This window comes from Miniopterus natalensis, chromosome 4, assembly GCF_054644295.1.
Source record: "Miniopterus natalensis isolate mMinNat1 chromosome 4, mMinNat1.hap1, whole genome shotgun sequence".
Taxonomy (NCBI): Eukaryota; Metazoa; Chordata; class Mammalia; order Chiroptera; family Miniopteridae; genus Miniopterus; species Miniopterus natalensis.
In genome coordinates this window covers 87,776,950-87,804,329 of record NC_142084.1, presented here as the reverse complement: position 1 = coordinate 87,804,329, position 27,380 = coordinate 87,776,950, and the positions used below count along the sequence as shown (strand labels likewise).

Below are 27,380 nucleotides of genomic sequence, written 5' to 3'. Positions count from 1 at the left end.
GCTACACTTTCAACAATAAAGATAAATTAAAATAAAATAAAATGATAGTTTAGAATCATACTACTGATACATCTTCAAAATGTTCCCTGTAGCCTAGATTCCTGCTGGCACTTGGCATTTTAGGTGCTCCTACCTGAAAATGTTTTTAAGACGGGGAAATGGCATGTCCTATTGATAACGTGAAAAGAGAGCCAGGCATTCTGTCTTGTTATTGAATAATGTTAGCTTTATTATTATAATAGAATACAGTCTGACATTAAATTAAGAGCTTTTGCTAAACTCTGTAAAGCAACACATGCATCTGCCATAAACCACCTCGATCTACGCCAGGTTTATTGCCATTTCACTGCACTAATGTGCAATCAACATTCAGTGTCACCTTTTAAAAAATATTCCTGGGGGGTAAGCAGGAACTGGCCTCTATAAGAGTGTGACTTTATTTTCAAGGAAGACTTAGCTAGTGTTACACGGTTTAGCAAAGCACTGTAGAAAAGCTATATAGAATAATTTTGTCTTTGATAAATTATGCAATCAATTAATACAATAGAGCACTATCCACATATACTAACAAACTAAGAAATGATCGAAATGCAGTCATTGCATAGCAGAAAGCAGACTCATAAGAAATATTCACGTCTAATGAGCAAAGTACAGACCAAATGTTAGTCATGACAAGTCTGGAAGGTAAAGGCTCTCAATAAACACATTAGGTTAACGCCGAAAAATAACAGGATAAACAGCAACACGGGAGTTAGAGCCATGTTTTATTTTTATTTTCTATACATGATATCTACACAAGATACCAGAGGATGAACATCCTTGGTTCAGCCTTCACTGGCCTAGCTCATGGAATTTAGGCAGGACCAAATCAAACAATACAGCACATTTAAAAAGAAAACCAGGGTCTGCTTAGGAAAACGTGGTGTGTTTTCCCACATCATTGGACGGCAGCTCTTTGAGAAAAACATTGCTTCAAACCTGGACGTGGACCCCAACTGTCTTTTTTGGTGATTATACTGACAGGTTTATGTCGTGGTATTTCTACATGTGTGGCTTGGACCATGACCTGTGGATTCTGGATGCTAACTGTAAATATCTCTGAAACTCTATCAGACAAAAGGAGACTTCAAAAATACCTTCTGCATAAATATTTATCTCTAAAACATCTGGGTAGTAATGAAACAGACTAGCACTTTCATAGGGAGTATTAATGGACCTCTTGTAGTTAAAGCCCTTACATAGTATACCTACAAATATATTGCTACGGTATAAATGAAATGTAATAATATTACTCAATAAAAGCTATTTCCTGTACATTCTTTCATGTATTTTTATATTTGGTGCTACATATGGTACAACACTTATTGAAATAATTGATATTGGCAAAGATAGCGATAATATACAGTTGATTTTTCTAGCTCTCACTAATGCTTTTCCATTTTCTTTCTATATTGCAAGAGCCTCAGTTAGGGAAAGGTGGCAGGACTTGAGCAGGTAGCAACTGATTTACTGCTGTACACCGGACAGCGTTTGAAATTATAAGCTTTCTCTACATAAGTGAACTTTTGCCCATATAGTTGAAGTTCCATCTGATTCCTACAAGCTGTTCTGATCTTAAATGAAGGCTCTAAAGGTATTTCCGTAGCACTTAACATTCTAACAGCTAAGAGCGGTGAGTCTTACACAGTATTTTGAGAACACAACCTTAAAAAAGTAAAAAATGTACAATCTCATGCTGTATATTTACATATATAATTTATATATTCTATTTTTGTTCACTAGTCATAAATTTCAATCTAAAGCTTTTAATGTCCTGTTATATAAAAGAATACATTCAGCAATTCTTAGAGCTTGCAAAATATTTTTGCCCCTCTGAAGCATCTTTATGATGGGAATGAAGTGATTATTGGACCCATGTGCTATTTGGAAATAGACATGATGAGAAAGGGAATCTTTTTAAATTATTTTATTTAATTTTCAAATATTTTGGTATTTATTGAGTGTTGATATCTTTGCTAAAATGATTCCTCATCAAGTCTAGTGATAAAAGCAGATGCTAGTGAAATAGTCTAGTTAGAGCATTTCTCTCCGTCGGATTAAATGTGCTCTACAGGGAGGAACTGCTCCTTTACTATGCAACGTCCATGAATTTTAAAACAGCGTTTAGCAACAAAATAACATGTTAGGCATTTGTAACAGGAGAAAGAACAGGGGTCTTGGGCTTTGGAAACAAAAATGTTAGAGTGATACGTTAGTTTAAAACACAAAACAAAAATGTGAGCGCACCATAGTTTGTGCAGTAAAGACATAGATTCTTTGAAAATTTTCTTCATCAAACATTTATAATATATTCTTTTAAACGCCTTCACATAAAAATATTTGTGACATATACAGTATCTTCTCTCCTTTAGAATATTTGGAAATATATATCTACAAATGATCTGGAGTCACGGTCAAGCTTTATTTCTCTCCCGCTTTTCCTCCTACCTGTCTGCGACTGCGCCCCTCCTTGCCTCTCTCGTTCTGCCTCCTGTTGGGCTTTTTTGCTCCCTCGGGCTCTGTCTCTCAGAATCCTCTCTCAGCTCTGCTCTGCTCTGCTCTGCTGGACGGTTTGTCCTCATGTGGGTTATGGAAATAAGGGAACCTTCGATTCTTTAGGACAGAGGCAATAAAGCGGGCGGCAATTACTGCACTGGGAACGGAAAGCAATTTCCATGGCAGGGGACCGAGCAGCGGAAGGAAGGCGAGTGAAGGGACCTACTGGTGGGGGGTGGGGGCTTTGAGCTGAGGCTCTCTGTTTAGGTACGTGGCCCAGTAGACCAAGTTAAAGATCCCGAACAGCAGCGGGAACGCTATTCTTGACAGCCGGTCAATTTTGCTGACGCTGTTAAAGGTTTTCTTGGGTTCCGGAGGTTTTGCCTCCGGCTTGACTTCTTTTGGTTCTATGGTTGCACTTTTAGCAATGGTGGCTAAGCCCGGGTCACCCCTGGCCATGTTAGGGGTGTAGCTGGTTGCTGTCGGAGCATAAGTGTTGTTTTTCTTAATAAGAGGGTCCTTCACTTTCTTTGGCTGTGGAAAGAAGAGCAACAGCATTTCGTTTAGTAAACTGCGAGAGAAGCCGGGTAGAAGTGACCTTCCCTTTGGAACCTAGGTCTGTGCTTTATTTAAAATCTAAGAAATGTAATTTATGACTGTATTGTTGGGATAGATTTAAAATGCGGACAGCGATATCCGGTTACCAGATTAACAGTCTGGGAGATCTAATGTGCAGCATGGTGATTATAGTTAATAATACTGTATCACGGACTTGAATGTTGCTACCAGAGTAGATGTGAAATGTTTTCACCACAAAAAGAAATGGTAACTATGTGACGGGATGAGGTAGCTAATGCTGTGGTGGTGATCAGATCACAATACATAACTGTATCAAGTCAACTGCATTGTACACCTATACTCTATAATAAGCAATTCAAACTGGCAGAGCCCTCGGGAAGATTTTTACAGAAGCATAAAGAACTTACAGAAAATAGTGTCTGTTTCATTAGGATGACTGATCTATAGATGTATTACAGATATAGTTGTATTGCAGATATAAATATAACCATACATAGAAGTAGACATATATGTTCATATACATCTATACTGAATCGTGAGGACTAAAGATTGATAGGGATTAAAATACTTTCTGAGACACAGCACCTGAAGGACTAATACAGGGGTCGGAAAGGGATACGTGTAATCAGCACCATGAGCTCACCGATGCCTCAACCCAAATTCCATGGTTTCCAGACAAATTCAGTTCTCACCACTAGTCACTAACAACTGACACTCATGAGCCAGAATCAGAAAGACGTTGGCCTCTCACAAAATGCAAAGAAAGTAGTAAGTTAGAAAAGCAACATTTCCCGGTGCTCGCGCCTCACTTTTCATCATGTGTCCCCAGTGTTTGTGTGTCATTCATTCTGAAGAACTTCAGCAGAATCTGTCAGTCATTCTAAGATGTACATGTAAAAAGTTTTCACAGCTCTGTCTCTGGTCCATGTGTTACAGTTCATGGTGCCTTATGTTAACCTGTTTCTGGGGCTGGCTCCCTCTCCTTTAGGCCACCCTCCTGGTCTAGGACAGAGGGAGGCCATGGATGACTAAAGCAAGGATTTACAGCAACTGTCTCCACCCTCTCGCCTCTCTCTCCAGCTGGTCAGTGCAGTCCCTTTATCTTGTCTCTCCTCTCTACTGAACCTCAGCCACAGTTCTTGGTTTGAAAATTCAGAGAATTTTTATACTGGGCAAGAATGTTTCGAGGCAAGGTGAATTCTGAGGCCCTGCTTCTGGTTCACTTTGGCTGTGACAGTGCATCCCATACAGAACCTTTTGGCTTTTACTTATGTAGCTCACTGGCGTGCCGAGCTGATTCATCTGTGGCTGAGGGGTACATCTAAAAGAGCTTGACGTTGGCAGCATATTTCCTTTCAAATGTATTCGACTACAGAACTTTTATTTCCAGGTACTATCACAAGACACTAGCATTCTATGGAGCGGAGTTTGGGGAAAGCGGCTGTAGAGTGATCCTGCCTGGATGACTTCTAGATGTCTCACAGCCTCTGTGTCTCTGACTTTGCCCTTCATCCTGCCGTCCCAAGGCTTGCTTACGTTTTCACGTTTTTCCTCCAAACCTCAGAAGTAGAAATATACTCTCCAACTGTGCTCTCAGGGCCACTCTAAAATAGGTTCTAGTTGAGAACAGTGATATTCCTGACTTGATAATTTTCTACAGTTTTCTGTGATTTCTGTGTGCTGTGATCCTTAAAGCAAACTTCTATTTTTGGAAAGAGAAAATGTTTCCTGCCCTTTGCTTCGCTGATAATTGGAGGTAATGCATTTTGCAAACACAGTTCAATTGAGACATTAGAGCAGTGATGTTTATGACCAAAGGGATTAGGTTTAAAAAGTAAAAAAGCCTATGATTTTCAAGTTATAAAAATTATAATGGTGTATGTGAATGTATTCGCTCCTAATGTCAGGCTTGTTAAAACTCTTCTCAGATAAATAGAAAAGCATACTTGAGTAGCAATATTCATTTTTGTGTCTCTCTCTCATCTCCTGCGTCTGTTCTGCACCTGTCCACACAAACAACCTCTCCTTAACAATAACAAAATTACCCGAGCACTTAATCATCTCTGACATAAGCATTAGAATCCTTGTTGCCCTCCCTCTGCATTCTTCATCCATTCCTTCAAGTCCAGACACCCCATCTAACGTGTTTAAAAGGACATATTAGTGCTGTATCCCCAGGGGGTATTACAGCATTTACCTTTTCTGGGACCACACTTTTGCCATCCCAGGCGTAGCCCCGCTTGGTGAAGTAGTTCACGGTGGCAAACTCGATGAGGGCTGAGAACACGAAGGCGTAGCACACGGCGATGAACCAGTCCATCGCAGTGGCGTACGCCACCTTGGGCAGCGAGTTTCTGGCGCTGATGCTCAGCGTCGTCATGGTGAGCACAGTCGTGACTCCTGCAAAGAGAGAAGTTAAGTGAATCTGAAGATCCCTACTACAGAATTTGATCGCTGGAGGTCAGCCTCCTTGTCCAAAGGGAGACCAGCGGTACCCCGGTGGGAGAGAAGTTTCGTCCCACTTGGGTCTGGAATGGATGAGTTTTCATTCAACCCCAGAGGAGTGTGCAGTTGGTGGCACGGCCGTGCTGAGGGGATCTCTTGCAGGGATAAACTGCTTTGCTATTGAGCTCTTAATAAAATAGTGAATATCTTTAAATGAGCATCTTGAACATGGTATCCTGGTTAGAAAAGGAAATAATTTTCCCTCACTGTCCCCAATTCTTTGAACTATAAAGCAAAGATCTTCACTGTCTCTGATCCCAAGAAACCCCTGGATCCTCCGCTCTGTTTGGTATTTTCCACCTGTGCGCCCCACCTGTGTAAACCACGAAGCTAACAGTTTAGTAATGATTGATGAATAATTGAATTATCTTAGGATAATACTTTGTTACATTATTAACTCTTCTGCTTTTATATTTTTTTCCTGATTCTGAAGTAGCCACTCTTCTGAAGAAATTCCTGAAATAAGTTGCATGTAACTTACTTGAGGTTACACAGCTCAAAAGGGGCAAAACCAAAACTTGAACACATTTTGCCATTTTGAATGTCCACAGTCTCTCCTTCTCTGTTAATCTGCCTCACCTTCCTGTGCTGTGACTCCGTCCCCAGCGATTACATTCCCTGTATTCAAAGCCATTTTTGAGTCAGTTGTTTTTAGTTTATTTATATAATTATATGAGTTGGTATTTAACTAATATCCATGAGTGTTCACTTAACAAATGAATATTATCAGCCTACTAAATGTTCTGCACTGTATAGTTAGGCTGTGGTAAGGTTCCTTAGAAACCATTTGAAAATGTATTTAAAATTTCACAATAATCCAGTAAGGCTGACTCAGGCTGCGTGTTGGAAAAAGTCCTGACCTAGTCCAGTGACTACTCAACACTTATTAGCTCTATGACCTGAGTAAGCGAATTAACCTCTAGGGACCTCCTAGTGTTCATACCTGTAAAAGCGTGATTTAGACTTCATTCTCTTGACTGTCTAGATCACTGCTGAAGTTCTAAGAGAGGAAAATTTCTGCACAGTCATTCACAAGATTATTTGAGGATAAAACATAATAATATGTAAAAGTATTTTAAGGATATAAATAACTTATTGCCATGGAAGATACTGTCTTCCCATGGGTCTAAAATTAATATCTGTGATTTCCCCCTTTGATGATTTTTTAGAGAATCAGTAGGATTACAGAGAGATGGTAGGTGGCTAATTTTTATAAACTGCATTAAACCATCCAGTATCCCCTAGTTTTCCAAGGTAGATGATCTTTGTAACTATATTAGAAACCCCGAGATTTTTATTAAATCATAGGTATTACTTTGAACTTTGAAGGTGTTACAGGAAGTTCTGGGGCATTATCTGTATCACCTGAACAACAAATAGTTTAAAGAATATTGGCTGGGAAACAGCCCCCAAATGTACATATCAGTATTAACTTGAGCAAAGAGCAAGGTAACTAAATGCCAGTATTTGGGATGCAGAGCAACCCAGTTTTAAACCACAGTTCTATAACTGCTAAGTGACCTCGGGAAAATTGCCTCACAATTCTGAGCTTCTCCTTTATTTAAAAAAAAAACAACTTCAAGTTAATTTCAATAAGTCTAACTCAGAGGGGGTGTTGTATTAAATATAGTGCAGTAGTAAAGTGTTCAGCACTTAGCCTGATATTTACTAAGGGCAAAATTAATGACTACTATTATTGACAGCTACAGTCCTTTTGGGTAAATTCCTGCTACAGTGAATTGCGTTTTTTATTTTTTTGAATTCTGGTTAATGTAAGTCGCTGTCAGAAGTAATTTGGGAATAGGTATTCTTAAATGCATGCATAAATTAAAAGCAGTTAGGAATAGCATGAAGAGCTGTGTGTGTGTGTGCGTGCTCGCTGTGGTCTTACAATTCCTGATATAGGGAAAGGAACAACAGTGTATTGAGTATCTATTAAGTTCCAAGTACTAACCTTGATAATTTACATATTTTATTTTTATCACTTAGTCTTTTAAACAGCATGATTTTACTTTAGTTGAACTCACATTTTATAGGCAACTGAAGGTTAGAACAAAGAAGATTGAACCTAAAACTTGGATCTGCCTGGCAGCAAAATTCCACGACCACATTGCCTCTAAATGTGAGCATGGATGGTCAAGAATATGATATTTTAAGACATAAGCCACGCTTCAGCTTTGTTGTAGTCTGGATCCCTTTCAGCAAACTGCTATGAAGTACGACTTTTTATTTTTTTTAATTTATGTTTGTCTTTAAATACCTGACCCTCTCAGGCATCTTAAGCAGCTCAGAAGAATGTGCTGAGTTCAGACAAAAAAGAATCGAGATGTGTACTAGAGAAATGTTAAAAGGCTAAAGGTCTTAGGAATTTGTATTTGTGATTTTATTGAGCTTAGAACATTAGAAATATATAACTTGATGGACAGATATACTTGCCACAGCTAAATTTACAGATAGGGAGTTATGTTCACCAAGGGGGCACGTGTTGCCTGACTGTTGAAAGTGTTAAAAGCAAGGTTTTTTCATTTATGAAACAGTCCAAAATGCTTTAGAAAGTTTCTATAACGGAAGGATCGGATATGTTGGGTGAGAGCAGGGAAAGTGAACATTAAAGAAAAAATTTTTCTTCATTGTCGTGCTGAGTCATAAAACATAATGTAAATATCTTGTGTCCGAATTTTTAAAAAAATTCTACTGGAAAAAGAGCTCCAACTACACACGCACCCAGAAGCAGGCATCTTGGCAAGAGTTTGACCTTCCCTTCTGGAAGGTGGCGTCAGCGGCGGCTCCCATCCACAAGTGGCGATGAGGGAGAAGACGCAGGAGGGGACCTGCCCTCCTGCCCCGTAGCCCGTCCTCCCGGGCCTTGACGCGGTTGGGCTGAGGTCGGGCCGGAGCAGGGGCCGGTGGTTCCCAGCGGGAGGGGCCGTGCTGCCTCCAGAAGGAAGCAAGCTTCCCTGGCTCTTGGAGCACTCAGGCGTTTTTCCTGAGAGGGCTGGTTTTTCATACCCTCTGTCATGGAAGAAAGACGCCATAGGGATCTTCCCCCATGAATCATCCTCAGTTTAGATTTTGCGCTTCCTAACGCTTTTATTGTGTGGTAAAGGGTCTTAAGTAGCCTCGTGCCAGCTGATAGTTCTGGAATGAACCTCGGGGGCTGCACCTTTCACCTGTGAGTACATGGCTGTTATTTACAAGTGAATGGTGCGGCCCACCACTGCCCCGCTGCGCCAGCGTGTCATGAAGGGCACAGCCTCCGGGCCGAAGGGCTTGGGTCTCACTCCACGCCCCTCCTAGTGGCTTCTGACCTTGAGCCGGTTCCTTCATCTCTTGTCCTTCGCTTTCTTGTCTATAACACAAGGACAGTAATAGTACAGAGGCTTTCTTTTTAGTGTTAAATGAGATAGTGTAGGTTTATTTCGTAGAACAGCCTGATATAAAGGCACTCGGTAAATAAACATGTATTATTTTATCGTTACTCAAATTTTAAGTTCCAGATTATAACCTTCATGAGCGGGGCAGTTTATGTCAAGGTCACTGCTGCATTGTGTGCCTCGCTCATAGTAGGCGTCACATAAAAGTTCACTGAGTGAAGGAATGAATCAGTTAATTTATGGCAATGGAGTCTTCTGTTTATATCAGTCTGAAAAGTACAATTAAGATCGTATACTACAATATGGGCAGGAAATACCTCTTTATATGAAGTACAAATTTCTAAATTAATAAATTAGGGGGTGGCTTTTCCTATTAGTAAAAGGTTATTACCCTTTAAGCAGCGTCCCATTAGATTGCCTTAACTTGAAGCATCAAGGGCATTTGAACCATTTTAACAGAAAAAAATGTATATTTGTATCTCTTCAGAAGTGCACACATTAAGTAAGTGAAGTATTCCTGTACTGTCCTGAGAGATGGTCATTAACGGTCTCTCCCTACGTAAGAAAGCCCTGCTTTCATACATGTAAGGAAGTAGCTCTGCTGATATTTTCTTAGATTCTCAAAAACTACACAGATATATGATTATGTATTCTGAAAGTGTGGATTAAACATTAACAGTTCTATGTGTGTGTGTTTTAATCTAATATGATGCATTTTATGCCTGCTTCATTCCATTTCTGTCCCAAAATATCAAATCAAATCTTCATTAATCCCATCGATTTACATGCACTGAAGGAGCTTGCTACTTAGGGAGATAATTTTTAAAAATCATGCCATGATGAAAATGGGAATTCCTTGCATCTTTCTTTTGTACTAACTTCATACTTTAATGTATAATCATTTTTCGTTCTATTTGCAGTGTCACTGGCATAACTTGCCCTCCAAAGCTCTGCATGCATATCTCGATTGGCACTTACCAAAGACTGTCCTCGCTGGTACAGACTCTCTGTTGAGCCAGAAGGAGACTTGGGACAGAATGACGGTCATTATGCATGGCAGATATGTTTGAATGACAAAATAGCCAATCTTTCTTTTCAGGTGGAAATGAGTGGTCATAACAACATATTCTCCTAGAGGGTGAGACAGACAGTAATGTTGAGCAAGTTGACCTTGAGAAAAAGTTCATCTCTGAGGTTTTCTATCAGCAACAAAGTCCTGGAGCTTATACACATCCTTTCTCCATGTGATACCTTGTTCCCAAAGAGAAAATTTTATCCAGAAAAGAAAGAAAAAAGACACTTTAAAAACACACCAAAATGGCTCTGAGGATGAGACTGATGTGCCAAAGATGCCATGGATAGTCGTACATCCTGATCCTGGTGCATGATACATATAAGACGTCTCTGAGCGTGTACTTACAGATTGTCTTTAGTGGCCACGAAGGCAATGTGCAGATCCTGATGACACACACCAGTGGATTAGAACAGAGCACATCCCCAGTGTGGACACTGCAGGAAAGATCAGGCTATCTAATGAGGAGCTTTGGAGGCCAAGTCAACGGAGCTGAATTTTAGCTCAAGCCCTTCCTTTCAGGAGCTCTCGGACTTTGGGTAAGTCATTTAGCTTAGCCTGATCTTCAAAATGAAAACAATGGGATAGAGTCCAGTGTTTCTCAAAATACATTTTGAATTCACCTGGGAAGGTTTTGAGACATGATTTCTTCAGATACCACGTAGATATGCAAGCTATTCTTTGAGATGGGGCCAACTTTTGAACTTGTCCCAATTCCTAGCCAGCTCTGGGAAGCAGTGGACTAGCTGCATAGTCTTTATATGCTCCAAAGTGTGATTTCACGTAGAGGTCCAGAGCAGGAGATACACAGCCCAAATTGCAGGAAGAAGTTTTAAAAAGGGACATGTTTTTTTCAATTACAAATGTTAGAAGTTTCTAGCTGTATTCACTGTAAAATATGCTTAGCTATCTGTAAGTGGGTAGGAGAGAGATAGGTATATTCTTGCTAAGAAAACACCACTCTCACATTTCTCTACATACCTTTCCTTCAACTCCAAACTTTTTTCTACACAACCTGGGATTTATGTCTCCAAAGATAGCCAACCAGCTTCAGGCCCAATAATTTGGCTAAAACTGCTCACAACTTCTTAATATCCATAACCGAAGACATCAGTCTTTAAAGAGGACCTCAGTCATCACGCTGGCTGCTCACCTTCTTTGCAGCATTAAGAATTAAGCAGTGCTGACTGCCTCTACCATCTTGATAGCACACTCTTGACTAATATTCTCTCCTTAGCTCTCATTTTTAGATTATTTTGATAAGTCATTGATTATTTCAGTCTGAGACTATTTATTGAGGTTTTTTTTTCTGTCAGGCAGTAATCTTCATCTTTTGCAAAGTAGAGGTTCCTGACGTAGTTTTAGCTTCAGCTTTCTTTCCCATTTTTTGACTCTAATAAGAAATTTTCCTTCTCACCTCTGCTAGTGTCATTTTTATCCAGATGGATGCCAAGTCTACATCTCTAAGTGACATTGCTCTCAAAATCACGACCTGTGTTTCCAAATATTTACAAGACATCTATCTCATGGATATTGATTTTTTTACTAACACCACCCACTGAATATGTTAACTGGCATTAGTTAACCTTTCTCATAAAAAATATTGCCTAATATATAGAGGTACTGCTTCTCTACTCTGTGTCCCTCTCTTAATTAATTACTCTGTCATGGGTCTATTCCAGGCTAACATCCAGGTATTAATCCTTGAATGTGAAGTAGGACTTTGGAAAGAGAGAACAAGGAATCAATTGATCATCACAGTTTTAATTTTACCTGGGCAGTATCTCTCAGTCAGTCTCTTATCTTATGGTCACTGCTCTTATCTCCTTTGTAGATTCTTCTAACAATCTATTAACTGTCTTTTTTGTCTCCAGTCCCATCCTAACTCCATCTTTTTCCTAAATTTTGATGTCAGAGTGATCTTTTCAAATCATATGTAAATACCTTAATGGATTCCCCTTATCTACATCAGGGTCTCCCAACCTCAGCACTACTGATATTTCATACCAGGTAATTGTTGTTGTTTTTCAGTGGGGGGGGGGGTGCGCTGTCCTGTGTATCGCAGGATATTTAGCCTCATACCTGGCTGACCTCTGTCCATCAGCAAACTCTCCCTAATGTGACAATCAACAATGTCTCCAGTGTTAGATACTAACAAGGAAACTCCCTAACCTGTATTCAAGACTCATAACTCTGTATATTTCGGTACCATGTCTCGTGTCTCACCATACATTTTCATATCTCAGTATCTGGACCCACCTGTCTACTTGACATCTTCTACTGGTGACTGTTTTGTTCATCTATGGGTTCTCAGCCCATAGTGGAACAGGAAGAAATGTGCTGTAGAGGAGAGTTAGCTTTGGAAGCAAATGAATTTGTTTTCAAAATGCAGATGTGCTATTTTCTTACTGTGTGGCCTTGGGCAATGCAAACTCTCTGATCCTGAGTTTCCTCATCTATCAAACAGTGAGAAGTATATTGTGGGGATAATAAAGAATTAGACCTCTGCTTAAGATCATGCTATCTAAGAGTTTTACAGAAGAAAGAGAGAAAAAAATGAAGAGTTTTAAAATAAATGTTAGTTCCTTTGACCTTTTTTGCTCTCTTCTTTCCAGCTGGAATTGGTAGAAGTATTGGTAGAAGAAATGCATTTACTCTCTGTAGTAGGAAATCATCCATACCCTCATGTATGCTTTCAGCACTGTTATTAATGATAGCATCTGCCATTCCCTGATCAACACTAAGTAGCTGCAAATTTATTTGTAGCTTCTTTTTTTATTTATAATAATATCTCTCACTTTTAATTTCACCAAAGTGAAAGCTAACTGAGAAGAGGGACTGTTCTTCGGATAGAGCGTGACCTTGCACCTTTGAAGTATTTAATACCTGCATGTGGTGAAAAGGGGTATACTGAGGCTTAAGGGCTCTCACTCCAATTGACACCCATACGCGGCTCTTCTTTGAAGGGTAAATAAAATATTAACTACAGTTGACCTTTGAACAAAATGGGTTTGAACTGAGCAGGTCCATTTATATGTGGGTATTTTTCAATACATACTGTAAATGTATTTTCTCTCGTGATTCTCTTAATAACATTTTCTTTTCTCTAGCTTACTTTATTATAAGAATACAGTATATAATATCTGTAATATACAAAGTATGTGTTCACTGACTGTTTATGTTACCAGCAAGGCTTCCAGTCAACAGTATGCTATTAGTAGTTAAGTTTCTGGGGGAGTCAAAGTTATATGTGGATTTTCAATTGAGTGCAGGGTCGATGGCCCTAACCCCTGTGCTATTCAAGGGTCACCTGTAATTTCTTTTCCTTTTCTGTAGATACCTTGGGCGATGTCTCCAAGGTCATCTGAAAGAAGTGTTTCACATTTGAGAAAAGTGCAGAAAATTAATTTTGTCAGGACTCTGCTAAAATGTAGCCTTGCATGGACATAGTTGTGTTACATTTCACCTTCCCAGGAGTATGTATTATTATTCTTAACCATTCATTCATTTGGGGCCTGTAAAATGTCATCAGCACAAAGAAAAAAAATTCCACCTTTCATATAATGTCAGAAAGATGAGTGTCTACATGTAATATCATTATCATCTTTTGTTGTTCACAGTGTGACTCTTTGGAAGATTCTTCAAAAACTATGACTTTGGTGGTCAGAAGAGCAATTATTTGAAATTATATTTGTTTTATAAACCACTTCCTTACTAGAAAATTAGATTGGAGAGTTTCAAATCTTTTAAAATCATCTTCCTAAACTTTGGCACAAAATGTTTGAGTAAGGAGAGAGAAAGGCAGCAAAGTCAAAATCATGTTGTCATAATTTTAAAGTGAAGGAAAAACACAACAGAAAAATTGGTCTCCTAAATTGGATTAAAAGAATATGTCTAGACATCAAGTGCTTATGCTCTAAGCATGTCGAATTCTTTTCCTCTAACTCAGCAGCCTAGAAGAATTGTAATTCAGATATTCTTGTACATCAGGTAGCCCTGAGGGAAGCTTGTAAGTTAGATGTGGCAATATTCCTGACACATTACAATACAGAATTAAGGGGAGTAGAAGGAAAGAAGCAGGGGTTTAATTCTGTAAAGCAGATTTAAGCATTCGTTTAGGCCCGGCTTCCTTCCTTTGCTTTCTCAGACGTTCATTATGTGAAAGGTAAATACCTTGCTTGACCTCTTTAACTTTATTTTTCTCATTTGCTCAATTAAAATGATAGTGTTTCCCTTCATTATTCCTGGGATGCTGTGAGGATGAAACTAAGTGACAGAAGTGAGTGTACTTTTTATATGTGGGGAGTCACATGCAGAGTCACAGTGTAAAGACAGGAGGAGTAGGCACGTGCCCTCTCCAGCTCGAGAGAGAAGCCATTCACTTGCTCAGCGAAGCTGTGGCGAGCGCTGATTCCATGCACAGCTTATAGTTTTCCTTCCAAATGGTCTAAAGTTCTTTTTTTCTGTAAATGCTACCTTTTTAAGAGGAATGAAATATCATTGATGGAGTGGTTGGTATTTTAATACCTGCTTCAAAAAGTTCTGAAATAGAAATAAGGAAACAATGGTCATAGCTTTAGGCCACTTAGCCTCTCTGGACCTGTCTTCTCATCTGAAATATTAACAGGTTGACCAGATAACTATAGAAGTCTCCCCTCCCCAGCCCCTAGTTTTCCTATTTTATGGTTATAATTATTTCTCTGGATGTCATGCATAGAAGTCTCCCCTCCCCAGCCCCTAGTTTTCCTATTTTATGGTTATAATTATTTCTCTGGATGTCATGTGAGTGGGAGCCCTGAGGTTCCTCTGATGAATGTTCATCACCATTGTTGCTCCCTGGTCAGGGAAGACAGCTCAGTTCCTCGTCTATTTTGACTGCGTAGGGTTATCCTTAAATCAACTCATCCAGAGGAGACTGTCTCTTGGAAAGAGGGTCCCACAGTTTCTCTTGGTCATATGTTCTAAGGATAAACAGTAGTCACTCAAAAAGAAAAGACATTTCTGTTCAGCAAAACTAACCTACATTTCCTTTGGTCCTATCTGTCTGTTGACTTAGGTGAGTACGAAGACTTTGCAGTCGCTGTGTGTTTTTAAAAAAGCATTAAATATTATTTCATTCTTATTCTCTTCTGACCATGAAGTTATTCTGATGACTAATGGCAACTTCATTATTTTACTTATCTATATAGGTCATATTTTTATGTTCTTTAATCACTGTTATAATTTTTACATGGGGTATCAAAAATAGCGTTGATGGAGGGGTTGGTGTTTGTCCTTAAAGAATTACTTAGGAAGCATAGTCACAGTAGAATGGGACCAGGCAATGCCTGGCGTCTCTTCCACATTGCCTCCCCAGTAAGTCAAGCAGAAATGGCCTTTCTTATGTCATCATGTGGCTCTCTTGCACTAACTCCATCATTAATAGTAATAGCTGTTTTTTATTGTATAATTTTTACCTGTCAGACACTCGACTAATCAGTTTGCATGCATTTTTTTTCATTTCAGTCTCACAGTAGCTCATGAATTACATTCTCTAATTATCTCCAAAAAATGCAAAAGATAAACAGAGAAATGCCAAAGGTCACACAGCTTTTGAGGGGTAAAAACAGCATTTAAGCCCTCAGAGTACAACCTCAGAGTCCACACTCTTAAACTCTGTGCTTCCTCACGTTGTTACATTTCCACACATGCCTGTCTTGCCTGTTACCAGTGTGTCATGTAGTTGATAGCACATGTATGCGGCTAGCCCCCCAGGTTCAATTCCTCTGCCACTCGCTGTGTGATCCTGGAAAAATTGTTGTGCCTCTGTGGGCCTCAGTTATGTCCCATCTGTAAAATGGGGATACTTATAATGCCTACATCACTCAACTATGAGCTGCTTGAGGACAGGAACTGTATGTTCTTCTCAAGGCCCAAGCGTAGTGGATGAGCAGATAAGGGAAGGGATACGTGAATAAATGAATGGACGACAGAGAATTGTACTGGATTTGAAAGCCAACTGTGTGCCTTGAAAGGTTTTGCTCTGCCAGTTGAGTAAGTTTAACAAAGTCTCCAACTCATTTTCTTCCCCCTAAATCTGATGGCAGACTCCAGGGAAGGGATTGTGCCTCTAATGTGTTTTTGCTGAATTAAAAAATCCAAGTGTTGGACTGAGCCTCATATATGTAGCTCCTATGTCACAGACTTGGGTTTTGGCCCTCAGGAGGTTGCGGGTAGTGCGTGTGAGTGTGTGCCCACATGAGTATTGACTGCAGGCAAGCGGGGCCACCACTTTTAACCTAACCTTCTAAGCGGTGATCTGAATGGACTCCCTCCCCACCGAGATTTTAAGGTGGAAGAAGGGCTCTTTATTTAATCATTCTCCACGTGTGTGCCCTTGCCTGCCGTCACTCCTAGTCTCCTGGCACAAATGGAGGTAATCGCACTAACTGTCATTTATCTTGATGTTTTCAGGGCTCCACAGGGAGATGTGAAATATGGGATTTCAACAAAGATCTTTGTTTCTTCCCACAGAAAGATATCAAGGTGGATTTCTGATGAGTGAGAGTAGACCCAGAGGAAGTGTAGTTCAGTGTCTTACTGTGGCGCTGAAACATGCAGCATACTGAGCTCCCCCACTTGAGGATCTGGTCATTATCATCCTCAAACCCCTCCCCCGAATATTCATTCTGGAATGACACGGAAAACTTGATTTTGTACAGATAAACTTGCCGGCGGTAGCACAGAATGACGACTTTTAAGGGACCTAACTTACGAGGTCCACCCAGCTTGGGGTTGGTGAGCTGGGGCACTGTCTCTCACCCATTGCCCGTTTGTGACTGTGTATCTTTTCCGAGCCACTAGAATGTAGGTAGGCTGAATCCTTAGGAAGCGAGTCTCCAGGTTCATCAGACTAAGCCACTCATTTTGCAGACGTGAGAACCGGGACATAGAAAAGGCAGACAGTGACATGTCAAAGTCACTGGGGCTGGAGCTAGAACGAGGGCACTCCTTCTGAGTTACATTTGCGGCTTGTATATCTTCTATTGCATGTGTGCTACTGCACTTGAATTACCATTTCCCCGAAATCCTTCAACCACCATTCTAATGATAATAGAGGGGAATTTCTCGAGGAAAAGTTCCATGTCTATTATTCTGAATGCCCTGGGTCTAGAAGAGTGACTGTTTGGCTCCCAACTATACAGATTAATAAAATGAAAGTCAAAACCTGCAGTAATCCTTCCTTGATTATCCTAGGCTAGATTCGTTTGTTTTTCTTTATTTAGTGCTTCCTCTGTTTCAGCTACTGTAGTAAATAATAAGTACACAGAAAACAAATGTGGTCTCTGCCCTCACAAAAATGTTAATCATGGCGCTTTGACCCTTTTGATAGTTATAGTTTATGTGTTTGTCTTCCCTTAGACTTCATGAGAGCAAGATCTCTGCCTTGTCCATCACTGACTCCCTAGTGCCTGCCACAGTATCGAGCATATAATAATATCCAATTTTTAATAAGTCAACAGCGCTCATTTTAATATCTTTTCCAACACAACTTGTGAGGAGAAAAATTTTCAGTGTTTTCCACATTCTGTGGTATTTTCAGGACTATGGCAACAAGTGCTACATACCAGTTTGAGCATTTATCATGTAACACTGTGATCAATGTTTTATATTATGTCATCTTTAATGCAAAATTCCTAGAAGAGGTCAGAGTTTCTAATTGGATGAATGGCTTTTACAAAGTCACAAGGCTTTTTCCAAGGGGCATGTCAGGAATCGAGTCCACACCCTTCTCACTGCAAAGCCTAAGACATTTCTACTCTACTACATACATTTTTTAATTTGTTAATTTAAAAAAAATGTTCAGTTGTTTCTATGTGCATTTCTAATGTTTTCAAACCTGAGATACAATCTCCATTTTGCAAACAAGAAACATAAATGCTTGAGCTTCTAGACTAGCCATGGATACTTTAAGCAAAATACAGATTCTATTAAGCAGAGATTATCCTATATTCACAGTAAGAGATATTGACCTATTACTTAAACATGTTAGAATGATCAGGATCCCAATATAAAGTCTGAAATCTAAGAAAGTTTTCTGAGGAAAAAAACCACTCCTGCCTTTATATATTACTAAAGTGTCTTTCTTTAGAAATTACAAATCAAAATGAAGGAACTAATTAAAAAAATGTAAAAATAGCCATAAAAGTAATTGTTGAGTATTGCTAAGTTTTCAGTAATTGAACATAGTTAAAAATATTGGGATTGGAGGGGTTAAGTTTTCCTAATTGTTAGAACCCAAATATTATTTATAATTATCTGGCCCTATGATCACATATAAGTTAGTCACAAAATGGCTACTTGCATAATTAAACTCTTAACCATATTTTTTGAAACAACTTCAGAAGTTTAAAGTTTTGAATACAGATGCTTAATATTATTTTATCTACTTCTGAGTATTTCATTTGGTAAAGTAGTTATAACTCTAAGAAGGAAGGCACTCCACCTACTAATTTCAAACTGGAGTGATCAGTAATGGGATTATGTTTCTGTAGGATTTAGCCGAGGAGAATTCTTGGCTAGAGATACAAATGGATTTGTAGAAGGAATTGGCTTTTTGGTGTCCTGTGTGTAATGGTCACTGCTACAAATTCACCAAGATTCATTGAATCATGGCAATAAATGGGGCGTAGATGATATTAATAGCTAAAATTTACTAAGAGCCTTTTTTTAAAAAAATTGATTGATTTTTAGAGAGAGAGAGAGAAAGAAACGAATTTGTTGTTCCACGTACTTATGCATTCATTGTTTGCTTCCTCTATGTGCCCTGACCAGGGATTGAACCCACAACCTTGGCGTATTGGGACAATGCTCTAACAAACTAAGCTACCCAGCCAGGGCCTATTAACAGATTTTTATGTGCCAGAAGCCGTGATATGTATTTTTCATGGATATAGTTTTTTCCTTCCAACAGCCCTGTGAGGTGACCACAAACGACCTCCAGGTAGAAGAGTAAGGATTTAAGCCAGGCATCCTTCCTCAAGAATTCACATCTCTAAATACTGTGCTACACTGATCACTGAGAACCAGTTATTTATTTTGCAGACAAAGAAACATAGGGTGAAGGGCATTAAAGGACAAGTCCAAGGTCACAGGTCTATAAACATCACACTAGTTTTCAGCTCAACTGTACCCCCCAGTGTCGTGCTGTTTTCTCTCCCTCTCTGCTTGTGCTTTTTGAAGGACTTTCTGAAATGTCACATTCTCACAAAAATCCTTGATGCTCCCGCCTCCATATCTGGAGTTACCAAATGCTACTTACCTGTGCTGGACTGAACAATTCCAGAGTCTACTGTTTGTCCAAGAAGATCATACTGGTTGAGGCGTGACCCATCTTCTGCTACCACCACGGAGCGCGCTGGCTCCCTGGTCCACTCATAAACAACTTCTGCTCTCGTGTAAGCATCTAAAAGGAGAGAATGGAAAATGGCCCACGTGTCAGGCCACTTTGCTTCTATCAGCTCCATATTTTCTAGCTTTCCCAAGCTTGGTTCTTGTCAATGTATGGATGAAATTACTTCAGATGCTTCATAAACATTTATTACACAGTATTCCACTAAATTATTGTGAAGTCCTCTTATTCTGGTCTCTGCTATGTTGGCAAGAGGTTTGTTTAAAAAATTGGGTCAGAGCACTTTCAGGGCATTATCGCCTCAGTTTCTTCCTCTCCGAAATGTGCTCTTTAGGCAAGGTCAGGGAAATGACTGTACAATACATGCACCACCCCTGCGTCTTCTCATGCCCATGGCAGGCAATGCTCACTAGTCACGGGGCTCTGTCCCACTGAGTGTGTGCCGTCTGAGTCTGCTGCTCACTGTCACATCGTGTCTGCTTAATTCCCCACAGTCTTGAACCCTCTTTTCTGAGGTCATCTGTTCTGAGACTTAAACTCTGAAAGGGCATTTAAAACCTGATTATTGGAATCTTTATCACTCAGCGAATATTTATGGAGTGCCTGCATGTTATTAGGCTCTGTGCTAGGAAATGCTGAGCAAAACAGATCCTGTTCCCATGGAGTTTCCAGGTCTCCAAACAAGAAAAATCTTAACCGATAACTAAAACTAGTAATTATTTCAGTGTTAAATAGTGTAAAATAAATGTGTATGGTGACCAAGAAGACCAATGCAAACTTTGATGAGGTCATCAGGGAAGCCTCTAGGAGGTGATATTTATGCTCAGATGTGGACAAAAAAAAATTTAAAAAGCCAGCGTGCTAAGAAACAAGGGAAGAGTGGTGCAGGCAGAGAGAAAAGAGCACCTTCAAGGGCCTGAGGTGGAAAACAGATGACTGATTGTTTACCTTCAGTGTTCTTACATGAGACACTGTCTGCTTTCTACTCACTATTCATTTCATCCCTCCTAAAATACTTGAGTTTTCTCCAGGATGACAATATGCCTAGTTAAAAACATTTCTTCCCAGCCTCCTTTGCAGGTAGCATTGGCAAGCTGACACGGCTCTATCAATGAGATGTGAGATGTCTGTTAGGATATTAGGGAAAGCCTTTATCTTTTCGATGCAGGCACCACTACCTTCTCCTGTGCTCACTGTTTCTCTCTATCTTGAGAGCAGATGCAGTGGCTGGAGCTGTAGCAGCCATTTTGTGATCAGACAGGACATCCAAGGGTATCTTGAGATACCATCCTTGTAAGATGCTGAACTAATCAGCAATCATCCGTCACTTACCATCATGTATCTAATATAAAAATATAAACCCTGCTTTTTGTCAACTATACCCACTGCTTGAAAGCATTCCTAATATACTAAACATGTAGTTTATTATCTAAAATAATACATTGTGAGAAAAGGGATGCTGTCGCCCTAGCCGGTTTGCTCAGTGGTTAGAGCATCATCCCTCGGACTGAAGGGTCCAGGGTTGGGTTCCAGCCAAGGACGTGTACCTCGGTTGCTCACTCGATCCCTGGCACAGGTCAGGGTGTGTGGGGGAGGCTGCCAATCGTTGTGTCTCTCTCACATCGATGTTTTTCTCTCTCTCATCCCCCCCTTCCTTCCACTCTCTCTGGAAAGCAGTGGAAAAAATATCTTCAGGTGAGGATTTAAAAAAGGGGGGGCACTATTAATAGTTATATCAGGATATTAGGCATAAATCAGTACTGTCCCAGGCAAACTATGATGTATGATATCGCTGCCTATAAGGCTAATTTGTGGGTTAGTTAAGCTTAGGCATATAAAAATGCTTACTGTACCGCCTGGCATACAACTAACACATAGCACATGATATCATTGTTAAAGATGAAACTGGCAATCAGGAGAAAGCACAATAGTCCATGACATCAAACATTCATTAAAATAGGGAAAGAATGGGGAGGAGGGCTTTATCACCAAAGATCTATTTAGCTGACAGCTTTTGAAGCAGGATATTGTTGGGTTTCATTACAGAATGAGATCTAAGCATTGAGAGACATTTGTCTCTCCACGTCTAGTGCTGCTGGGAGCCTGAAGGGCCTCTGCTATTTTTTTTGTTGTCTTCCTACACTACCACGATTTTTTACTATGAATCATCTACCCTCACCGAAATAGTTGCTTAGACTGCCTGTCTAGAGAGAGCAGAAAGCTGGTTAGGTAGCCCAGGAGTTGACTCAGTCCTTGTGTGTGCCTCCCCTGCAGGGAACCAGGAATATATTCTTCCCACACACTGTCTGCATGCACACTGGTCAGAAGCAGAAGGGTAGAGGAAAACTGGAGAACCTGACTCTGCTGGCATCCCTTCTCTTGAAGGCTCCTCTAATGTATGCCCTCATCTTTAGCAGCAGAACCCAGAAAGTGATTATGAAAGGGACTTATCTAAGAGACCTTCAAAAGCGTTAATGAATACATGAATTTCATGTGATATGAAAATGAATCTATAATATTCCTAAGACTCTGATGAGGGTAAATTCTTTCCTGGCTATATCTTTTAGGTGTAAGCTTAATTATTAAGAAACAGCTAATTACCGTCATTTGCCAACTATCAATATTTCCATTTGAGAAGCTGATTTATTCTTAAGGTCAAACAAATGTCAGTAATGATGGAAAAATAGACACAATCATCTCCATTTATGGGAAAGAAAATGTTATCTATGAGGTGTAAGCATCCATACTCCAGTTGTTTTCTATGAATACAACTTCAACAAAAATAGAATTTTTCCTCTAAATAGTTAAATCCATTCTTTCTAGTCCAGAAGGTAGGGAGTAACCCTTTCCTAATATAACATTAAAATGTGAAGTCAAAGATCATTACTTGTAGGAAGCACTTGCAGCAAACCACTATTTAAACTTTCTTCATGCTCTTTATCTGTCTAACAGACATAACTAATTGGCGATCTCTTGCTTAAAGACTTAGGCCTCTCATTAAAAATTTAAAAAATTAAAATAAATTTACTCACAGCTTCCAAATTTTAGTGGGCAGGCATGGGCATCCATAGGGAAATCCTCCAAATGCATCGGACATTCAGCTCTCACTGTCAGCCTTATCATTTAAGGAAAATATGGGACACAAAGAAGAGCCCTATAGATTAGATACTTCCTGGTACATATGATTCTGATATTATCTACTATAGCAAATATATTAACAAAGCAAGAGGCACAAACTGTAGCACTATATTGAGCTGTTAGCAATCAAATGATTTACTATGACACCTGATTCCATATGATGGGCAAGAAGCACTGCTAATGTTTTCCAAAACAAGTATCATCAGCTAATCCACCCAGCTACAGCAAGTCCTTTGAGGATAAGACTGGATGTAAGCAAATAAATACTTACAAAAACATTAATTCGTCCTTGGTTGAGAAGAAGACATGAATAGAAAGGAAAAGAAGATAATTTCTCCTTTCCTAAGTACAGCTCTCACTACCTCCTTCCCTAAAATAGCACCAAATGCAGAAAACAAAGGAATAGGTGAAGCAGGAACTGTGAACTCAGGCTTTGTGTAATTGAGATTAATGTAAGTGTCCTTGAGAGTGAATATGTGATCTTACCATATCACAACCATTTAGGTTTATTTACAAATGCATTGCCTAATTGAAGCCCTTTAGTCCCTGTCTTCTGGGAATGTGAATTATATTCACACTTTAAAAAGAGTACTTAGGAAAGGAATTCACTGAAATATATAATTACTCTCTTTTGGTGGAATTATGAGGGAATTCATGCCCCAATTCCTCACATGATCTTTAGAAAATATATCCATATGATACCATTGTAATTAGCTAGTTTTAAAAATAGGACAGGAGCAAAAGGAAGGCCAGACATTATAGGCATTGCCATCTGGGCAGCTTCACCAGGAAGCTGCAATTTCACACTCCCCAGGGAACCACTGGCCCATTCCCTACAGGTCACTGGGGGAAGGGGTCCAACAAAGGGGAGGTAGATGCAGATGCAGTAAAGTCTGGATGATATAGGGAAGATGCCTGCCAGTCAAAACTGGGAACAGAGATCATTGGCTAGAGTAGGTAGGACCATTGCAAGTCTTTGAAAATTTGGGGATACATAATCCCCCAAACAAAGGAGTTCGTTCTCTTGGCTCTCCTGCATTTGCTTGTGTTTCCTCCGTAGCCATGTGGCCCTGTAGACCCACATGCATTGGGCTGATGGACTGCAACTGGGAATACAAACTAAGCTAGCCTGTTGGACTGGATACTGCTCCAATATTCTGACAAAATTCTGTACACTGACTCTGATTCTAGCTCTGCTAAAGCCATGGCTACACTTCTTCCTTGGGGGAACAAAGGGAAATGGGACCTTGGAAACTCAGGGGTTTGATTTCATAGAAATAAAACTTTCCACAATACCTCGTCCTCCCATGGGGCCTCTGGAAATTCTTATTCCAGTGGTACCCTAAGAACCCCATTTCCACCGATAATATTACTAAGTAGCTCAAGAAATGTGGTAGGATGGTTTTATAGCCATGAAATAATTAAATGATTATAATACTGATAAAAGCAAATATAAAATGTGTAAATTAATGATTAAACTTGCATTCTTAAGTTAAACTGTTAAGGAAAGTGTTCACGTTAGCAAAAGTGGTGAGAACTTTGGGAGATGGGAGATACAGGCTAATTTTTTATGAAGGATATTGCATACATTAGAAACCATTACTTGGTAAACTTTTCAGTACATGCAAATCTCTACCCAGAAAGTCAGCAGCTGGGAGGGATGAAGCTTGACTTAGGACCAAAAACAAGTGTAGGGTATTTTATAAGATAGAATATTTGAAATTTCAAATATCAACAGATCCTGCTTGGATGATCTAGAAAGGTCTTAATACACCTGTCTAGTGATGCTCTATTTTCTCTCTCTTTTTTGGATTTTTCATTTTTTAAGTCCTTTTACAATTTTACTTGTTGAGTCCAACATCTACAGTGGTTCTTGAAGCATATTTTTCTGTCTTTTTCATTAGGATATTTAAGTATAAGAAACTAGGAATTCTGGGAGCTTTCTTCAAAGACAAAATATTACTCTATTCCCATGCTAAACAGAATTCACCAAGTCTAGGATTTTGCCTTCATTACTTTTTCATAGCAAAGGAATAATTGGATGGTCTGAATTGCCAAGTGCTGGCCAGGTCTATAAAAATAACATTTTAACAAGTCAACTGGGTATGAAATAATTGCTTCCCTTAAGAATGAGTCTTGAACAATTCTTAATTTCTCATAAATTATAAATATTTTTAAATAGCTCTTTATTAGTTTTAAAAATATTTAAAATTTTATTTGAGTCCTGTTTCCTTCATTCAGCCATAAACAAGTGATTGGTATCTAAGTGCTAGGCTTTCTGGTAATCTCAAATTGTGGGAAATGTTTTTAAAGCATAAATATATAATAATCTTCAATTTAAGTAAAATTTAAAATATCTATATTCTCAATCGAACTAACAATATCCTTGTGAATTCATATACCTCTTCAGAATGTGTATTTCCACATGAATCTGTCATTTTTAAGAGTGTTGAAATTTCCCTTGTTTATTCCCTTCCTTTTAATTAGAAACATTTTCAGGTGTACACCTTGAGATTGCTTTTAGAAATTTAATCTAGACCTTCCTGCAAGGCAGGAATATATGAGGTTAACTGTAGGGAAATGAAGTTCCTCATATTGCATTAGGGCATGTGGGAGAAATATATTGAATTCCTTAATATACATTATTGTAAGCACTTTTTTCATTTTATCCAATCACTCTGACACTCACTTATGTAATGTTTTTGCTAGCTTATTTTTCATAGTAGAGTAATTATTGAAGTTGAACGATAAGGAAAAAAGGAAACGGGGGGGCCCTACCATGGCCCGTTAGCTTGATGGCTGCCCACCGGTGGGAGAGAGAGGGCAGAAAGAGTCCCCCGCAGAAACAATCCTTACCTCATGGTGTACAGCAAGGTGCCATCCTCTGTGATCCTCAGGAGTTTGTTGGGCATGGTCATGTTATGTGCCACTGACTTCTTTCCATTGTGAAAAAAGGTGTCCGGAGTCCAGATCTTACTTGCCATTAGGTTATTTAACCGGAGAACTGTCATTGGTCCTTTAAATTTTAACCTTTCGTCCTTCCAGCTTTGACGGAAAAATACATCGATTGTGTATTCCTAGGTAATTATGGAAAATGGCAGAGAGTTTACTGTGCTGTATTTTGCAATGCAAATAGCTTGCACAGACAATGCATAATTTCTGCAACTTTAGAAGCAAAATGTGAGCTCAGTGATGTTTCTAGAAGTAAACTCATGGTGGCCTGTGCATATTGATGTCAGGTGAATCACTGGTTGGCATAATCATTTTCTGAAATATCTTAAATGCCTGAAATATTTCTTGGTCTGAAAAATTCTGATGATTATCTCCTCAGATAAGTGAAAGGAAAATAACACCCTACGCCCACCCCACCTCCACTACACTAGCACTTGAAAAGATAGAATATCTTACAGATAAAAACGAAAGTCATCTTAGAGGTTCTTACATATAAGAACCTTTTTTATTGAGACAATTCCAATTATTAAGATAAAGCATAGTGTCATGGTCTCTGAAAACCTTACACTCAATCCCAAGTCATCCATGGTTCCCATGTGGGTGTGACAGTCCTACCTACTTTTTGGCAAAATTAAACATTTTTTATCATAGATAATATATATAGACTTTCAACTCTATGCAATGAAGATGAATATGAAAATAAGGAATCTGTTTCCCTGGTAATTTGGATCTTTTTCAAAAAAACCCCAAAGAATATAGAATATGCAGGTGTGTGTGAGTGTGCCCTTGTGAGCGTGTGTGTACAGTGCACGGGAGAAATGTGTGAAGCTCATCGTCATTCACAGCCAGGGACTCTGTTTATTTGAATAAACACAGCCTTCCTTACGGCAGTACCCAGAGACAAACATCTGCTAATCTGAAAATAAGCAATGTGACTGACCAGCTCCTAAACATGAACAGGGTAACAGCCACCTTCCCGGCAGGATTTGCTACACTGACACTAAATCTGGAACCCAGTGGTCTGAAATAAAGATTTCTGCATTCTTCAGTAATCTTAGCATGCTCCGAACGAGAAGGAAGACTTACTTGAAATTGTCACGCTACATTTTCTTAATTCCCCTAAACCCTGATGCATCAGAAAGCTGTGGTGGTGGTTGTTTTTTAAAATCTTATACATACCAACTTTTGGACATGCAAAATAAATAACGTATGTGTCTAGGCATTTTGTGCATGAATTTAACTACCTGTCTCTTTCTCAGACTTTAAGCAGGACTGAGTAAAGACTCAATGAAGGGTCATCCTCCTGGCACACATTTGGTATTGCTGAGCCCTTACTGATCAAATTATTGGATAGTTTATAATGCACTAAGCATAGTGTGAAATTCTGATAGAAACAAAACAGTGTCACCTGATGCCAGACTATCTCTGTAGGCAAGAGAAGTTACCTTGTTTTTCTGTGTCTGGCAGTGTCAGATGAAGGCACTGAGATACATGGGGTAGGAATTTACTCACCAAGAAACATTTGTTTAAGCATCTGTTAAATTCAGCAGAGGGAGAAATGGTTTGATTTGGATGCTTGAAAACCCTTAGGGGAGTTGGATGGGCATGGAAAGGTTTTTTTCTGTGAGGAGAGAAATGGGGAGGGAGCCTGCGATTCCCTCAGGAAGTGATACAGGGTAGCAGTGCTTGGCAGGGAGGTCGAGTGGATGGACTTACTGTGGGCTGTGCATGTTATCTCCTCTGGACAACAGGCCAGTTTATGAGATAGGGATGTGATAATGATACTTCCATTACGCAGGATCAGCCCCATATGCTCTCTTCTCTGTCCAGCTGA

General features: G+C 39.4%; 1 protein-coding gene across 1 annotated transcript in view; it reads right to left on the bottom strand.

Moving 5' to 3' along the window:
- Positions 1 to 747: 747 nt before the first annotated feature.
- Positions 748 to 27,380, bottom strand: part of GABRA1 (gamma-aminobutyric acid type A receptor subunit alpha1) — a 50,847-nt gene continuing 24,214 nt past the window's right edge. Inside the window, exons 5-10 of the mRNA XM_016214019.2 lie at positions 25,451 to 25,671; positions 22,489 to 22,571; positions 19,367 to 19,510; positions 9,972 to 10,124; positions 5,312 to 5,514; positions 748 to 3,069 (exon numbers count right to left, since the gene is read on the bottom strand). Of these exons, the coding sequence (XP_016069505.1) occupies positions 2,758 to 3,069; positions 5,312 to 5,514; positions 9,972 to 10,124; positions 19,367 to 19,510; positions 22,489 to 22,571; positions 25,451 to 25,671 (1,116 nt within the window). The 3' untranslated portion in view covers positions 748 to 2,757. The remainder of the gene's footprint in view (positions 3,070 to 5,311; positions 5,515 to 9,971; positions 10,125 to 19,366; positions 19,511 to 22,488; positions 22,572 to 25,450; positions 25,672 to 27,380) is intronic.